The sequence below is a fragment of the Thamnophis sirtalis genome, unplaced genomic scaffold (assembly GCF_051295495.1).
Source record: "Thamnophis sirtalis isolate CommonGarterSnake01/CBP01778 unplaced genomic scaffold, rThaSir2_p1.2 scaffold_3, whole genome shotgun sequence".
Taxonomy (NCBI): Eukaryota; Metazoa; Chordata; class Lepidosauria; order Squamata; family Natricidae; genus Thamnophis; species Thamnophis sirtalis.
This window is the reverse complement of record NW_028261383.1, coordinates 119,499,361-119,505,360: the sequence shown is the minus strand read 5'-3', so window position 1 is coordinate 119,505,360 and position 6,000 is coordinate 119,499,361. Positions and strand designations below refer to the sequence as shown.

Below are 6,000 nucleotides of genomic sequence, written 5' to 3'. Positions count from 1 at the left end.
GCTTTGTCATATGGAAAAGAAGGAACTGGTGTTGGAACTTATACTTATTTTTGCACTACTTTCTCAAAATAGAAGGTCAATATTAGCACCCTTGTTCCATTTGTATTCTAGATGGGGAAGAGGCAAAGCAAAGATGGTGTCTGCAGGATGTGGTCAAAAAAGTTAACATAGCTTCCCCCTTTTTATCATTTTTTTCACCCAGTAGATATGCTTAGGGCCATCATTCCAAGCCTATTAGATCCACAGAGGTACCAGAGCTGATACTTTGGGTATGTCTCAAGCATTGGGGTGACACTTGGTAGGCATTTGGAGGGACCGGAGCTGAATATTAGAATTTAAAAAAATACAAAAATGAGGATTACTCCTTTCGTAAGCTGTTTGGGGCTGGTATTAGAATTGTAGTGAATTAAGTTTGCTCACTCAGTCAGTCAGTGGGGAGTACTGCAAAATTCCTGGGATTGCAGCATATTTCTCCCTGAGCCCACTAGCTAAATAGTGGTGGTCACACTGGTTGCAGACCAGTTAGGATAGCCCTATCATGGACCTCTCTACAATTTGTTTTTCCTTCCCGTCTAAGATAAAAAGTTATTTTAATTATGTAGATAGGGAAACTATTAGCAGACACTCAAAAAGAGTTGCTGAGGAAATGATCTAAATAAAGTGCACCCCAGTTTTACTGACAGTTTTACTGACAAATAAAATAAAGGGAGAAATAAAATTTGTTGGTAAAACATAAATTTCACACAAAAATAGTTTGTCGCAAAAGCGACTGCCTGTGAAGGCCCCTAGATTGGGGCTGAAAGGCAAAAACAAACAAGCCGTATGCTCCGTCCCATTATTTGGTAGACCAGGTTGCCCTAATAGACTAGTCCCACCGGACAGGTATAGCATTAGCATTCATTCCCATCCCCCATTACAGCAACAACCCCATGAAACCAGTTGGGCTAAGAGAAAGTGATGGTTTTAAGTCACCTGGAAGCATCAGTGACTGAAGGTAGAGTAGAACCTCAGCCTCTTTGCTCCCAGCCCAGCATCTTAAGCCCCTGGGCCACACTGGCTATCTTATTTATGTGGAGAATAAATCACTTTATTGAACAACTTGCCTCCAGAAGTTGTGAATGCTCCCAACACTGGAAGTTTTAAAGAAGATGTTGGATAACCATTTGTCTGAAGTGGTATAGGGTTTCCTGCCTAGGCAGGGGGTTGGAGTAGAAGACCTCAAAGGTCCTTTCCAACTCTTATTCTATTCTAACTTATTGTGTTCTGTTACATTATTATAAACATAATACAATAAAGTAGCTATTATAATTATATTATAATAATTGGTCCTCCAAATTGATAGGGATTTCTTAAACTGACATTTCCTTAAATATTTCTTCCATATATTATCCATCATTGCCTATGTATACATTTCTTCTTTATTTATTTATGAATTAATATTTAAATTAAAACATTTAAGTTAACAAGATATATTTAGTACCAAATTGTTAAAGGAAATGCCATTACCAAAGACATTTTAGTCTTTTGCAGGAAAACAGTAATAGTTTGGCCACTTTTTAAAAATTAAATAGAAAAAAGAAAGAAAAGGTATGTTTGGCAGACAGCTAAGATGGTAAGAAAAAATTCTTTAAATAATGAATATCAACTATTAAGATTGTACAATATATTCTTTGATGCATGCTTTAAATATTAAGGGATGTAGCATGAATCAGGCTGAATTAGATTCTTCTTTTTGGAATAAAAAATCAAAGTATTTGATTTTTAAACATTAAAAAACCCACTGAAGAATGAATTTACACAGCTGGTCTGTAGTTCAGTAATGTAATTGGTTTGAAAAAGCAAGTATAGACTTAAGTGACATAATAGCATAATAGTTAATATCCATTTACAAGAGAATAAGCAAAACTGAAATAGAGTGAAGTCCTAAGGTAGTGATAGATGACATTTATATGGAGAAATGATCAAACAAATTGCAACTTATTTTAAGGTTCATTCTGAAAGATATGTCTTCTGGGTGATTTGTTTATAAAAATGCAGGACACCCATGTACCCAATTATCCAAACCTAGAGATGTTTCAACATTTTTTTCCAGTTCTCAACTGACAGGGACACTTATGAAAAAGTTCTGAAAACAAACCTACAAAATCTTGCATGCAGGGAAATTTGCATTCAATATTTTTGCAGTCACAAAAAAAGGAAAAAAGGAAATAATGGAAGATAAACTTTTCATTCATAAGAAACTGCCCAATTTGGATTAGCACATGACAGAAAGCTATCTCTATCCTCCAAACTATTCATATTTGGAGCTATTATTGAAAGTTATCAAATGTAATCTAGAGATAGTGATTAGATTAAGAACAGTTTTTGATGCCATTGTTTCACAAATTATATCGCATACACAAATCTTTTTTTGGGAAGAAATACTGAAATGTAGGTATGTGGTTGTCATATCATAGGCTATAATGGAGCATTGCCTAAACGAAATTATTTTCACTGAAGTCTAAGCAACACAGAAACAACAATAATTAAAGCAAGGTTTTTTTTTCCAGTCAAGGTTCCTCTCATCCCATTTTTGTACTGTATAAAAGTTAAATTAAAATAGAACAGTTATAGCTTATCAGGGGTTGCCATTGTTCAAATCAGTTACATTTTTATAGCATAGCCTTATTGAAAAATAGCAGTAATTTGAGATTTTATTTATTATTGTCTTGTATGAGAAAGTGACAAATATAAGATTTCTGAACCATAAGAAGGCAGCAAGGAATGGTTTGATTGATTTCTGGTGATTCAGGGTAGAGAGATGTTATGGAGTAAGACAGTCTGTACTGGAAGAATGGCTACTTTGAACATGTCAGCCGGGACAGGAAAATGGGATGGAAAACAGGGAAGGTTGGAATCCCCTGGAGAAGCTACACATATACACAAAATGAGGCTGTGTTATCTAACAATCTGGATGCTTTTGAATAAATATAGGAATCTTAATCCAATTTATATGCTATCTGTTACTCATAATTCAGAATTTGCTAAACATGAATAACCTGCAACTTTTTGCCTGTCACAGCTAGGTATGATAAGATTTGAAATTCATAATATAAGGCTGGTTTGAAGAAGAACTTGGAAGCAACACCTTTCACTAATCATGGGAGAACAATTTGTTTATTGAAAGAGATTTTTGGAGCTGTTTTTATTACTTAGTGAAAAGCAAAAACACTGCTTCAATCATCTCTTTCAAAACCTAGCTATCAAGATTTCTGAAGATGTGGACAATCCACTATTTTATAATCCTGACAGCAGCAAGATCATTCTCTTAGAAAACTTAGAAATTAATTGTAGTATTAATATAACAGCTTTGGATTCAGATAAAACCAAAAGAACTTTGCTTCCAGTCTCTGCTTTCCTGATTTTATTCCCTTATTTGATATTAACTCACAGAGATGCACTTTTGAGGGTTGATGGATCCTCTAGAATGGCAACAGATATGAAACATGGGAAATTGCAGTAGATTGAGGAAATCAAAGAAATCCAGCAAGGCTGCTTCAAGTATCTCTGGTATCAAAAGGCTAGGACATGATTGCTATTTTGCTCCATAGTGGCAGCAAAAATAATATATGCAAATAATTCAAAAGAAAAGAGACTGAAGCAAGAGGCAATTCGACAAACATTGAGAATTACTGAATAAAACTATTTGACACATTCATAAAGATATGGCAACCCAATAAAAATAAATCTGAAGAAGAATAGAAAGGTTTTATCTTGCTCATCTTCTACTTCTTATAAGGGGTGAAGACACTATTGCTTATGGTGAATTTATTCTTGATATGGCTATTTGGAATTTCTATCTAATGATCACGGACAAAATTTATGTTAAATGTTTAAAAGATTTTGAATGATGGATGAATACTGGTTATGTGCTGAACTGTTACAACTTTTATGTATCTCAAATTATATACATACATACAGTTTACATTTTAATTTAATAAAAAAATAAAAACAATGAAATAAGTACTTATTAAAGGAGGAATGTACCTTTAAAGCAGAACATTGGTGAGGCCACGAAGGCTCTCCTCCAATTACACTCAATTAAAGACCTCTTATTTCTACATTTTCTTGTTGTTCCATTTTGAAATCTTTTCCAAGGAGAGTGCCCACTACAAAATAAATCATATTACTTCAGGTCTGCTGCATGTATCTTTAAAACTGAGAAAACAAAAGGAATAAATAAACTTAAAAAGAGAAAAATATTCAGGGAAACGCTAGGAAATTATTTCAGTTTTGAAAATTGATAGTAAAAGGTTGATGATCTCTTGATGCATCAGAGCAAGATGACTTTAAAAAGTGGGTTAGGGAAATCCCCAGTTAAACTGTTCATATCCGTATATAATAAGCATGAAGAGCAAAGGTTCACAAGAAGCAGTGTATGGGATCTACAAATATGCCCATAACAGTGTCATATAGTTTGATAAACCTGTTAGGATTAATTCTGACAAATTTGGGCAATGTACAGTTGTCTTGCATAGAGAATCTCCTTCTGGAAGAGGTTGAAACTGACGAGGAGCAACTGGATTTGCTTACAAAGGGTAAGGAGGAATTTGTGTTAGAAATGAAGGATTCTTTATTTTGAGTGTAGCAAGGAAAGGAAATAATCATTTTGTGAATCCACTGATGGTGAAAAGATAAATTATGTCCTGGGGAAAATGACTCCAGTTCCTTTTGCTCTCTCTGCATTATTCCAGCACATTCTAAAATAGTCTTTTAATTCTTTCCATGCAAATTACTTGTGGTATGTTTCCTCCCTATCCTTAAAAGGTTTACTTTGATCACCACTGTTGTAAGTGCAGGTCCATAGTGCCGTTCAAGTTGAGATCAGTAACATCTAAGAAATCGATGTTGAAGATGCTGGGCCCTGTAGTGGTCAGGGAACCAAAACCATTGGCTGAGCTTGGTGGTGTGAGGTCAAGCCATTCCATTGTTTCCCAGGGAGACTCTGTGAAGCTCATGTGCAAACCAGTTCCTTCACCAGATGAGGGAGACAACTGAGTCTCCATGGGCGAGAGGGGGGTTGGCAGGATCTCATGGGGTGAGACTAATTCATCGGCAGCCTTGCTAGAAAATCCTTCCATTGCTCCGTCAAAGGGAGGTTCCTCAGTACCCAATTTCAGAAGGGTGACTTCACTTGACCGCCCAAGAGGACTGTGGGAATTTAACAGGATTTCCAAATGACTGTCATTGCTAGAGCAGCGTTCAAAGGGGAGCTGATTTGAGGTGTTTTGCTCAAATGCAGTGGATGCCTTTAGTAACAAGGGTGTTCCAGAAGTTCCTGAAGACACTGTTATCTGAGGTACCTTCTGAAGACAAGGGCGGTCCTCTTTAGCATTTGCAGGCATTTCTGTTTGCAAACCAAATATGATAAGTCAAGAGCAAAACCTCTTTGGGTCTACTTCCAAAGTTAAGTGAATACACTTCTGCTTGTGCAACAGGACTTCTCAACAGCATCTGCCATTACAATGACACATTCCAACCTTTTGTTCTGGCTGAATAAAACCTTACTTGTTGCTATACTAGCTCAAAGAGGTACAGAAGGGATGGTGAGAGGAACACGGAGATCATATAAAGTGCCTGCAATTGAAAGTAGTGATGAAGCTGTGTTAATATAAGACAAAGTTGTTATAAGTGGTGTTTGTAATCCTAGAATCAGCGAAAAAGCTGATGTGCTTTTTAATGTAAAGAATAATTAGAATAAGGACTGATCGTACAGATATGTGTACACATGCTCGAGCATGCAAAGGGTAAGAAATTGTTAAAACATTTAAATTAGGCATGAAGGAATTAAAGTTGTTTACATCATTCACTGGAGCAGACAGAAGCTAGTGAGGAAAAACATTTACAAAGGTTTAATTGTGGAGTCTAGTATTTTGTGATCCTCTCCCAAAATGCCTGAGGCTGATAGAGCGGCTTACACATTCACATCATAAAGTGCTCACAACAGAAGGCAAACAGAAG

At 35.9% G+C, this 6,000-nt stretch overlaps 1 protein-coding gene across 5 annotated transcripts in view; it reads right to left on the bottom strand.

Moving 5' to 3' along the window:
• Window positions 1-3,741: 3,741 nt before the first annotated feature.
• Window positions 3,742-6,000, bottom strand: part of MYOCD (myocardin) — a 37,501-nt gene continuing 35,242 nt past the window's right edge. For 4 of the 5 annotated variants that reach the window (XM_014058814.2, XM_014058813.2, XM_087709822.1 and 1 more), the window contains one exon: window positions 3,742-5,386. In XM_014058814.2, the coding sequence (XP_013914289.2) occupies window positions 4,818-5,386 (569 nt within the window). In that variant the 3' untranslated portion in view covers window positions 3,742-4,817. Of the gene's footprint in view, window positions 5,617-6,000 lie in introns of all 5 variants that reach the window. The other variant, XM_087709823.1, reaches the window with a different exon arrangement.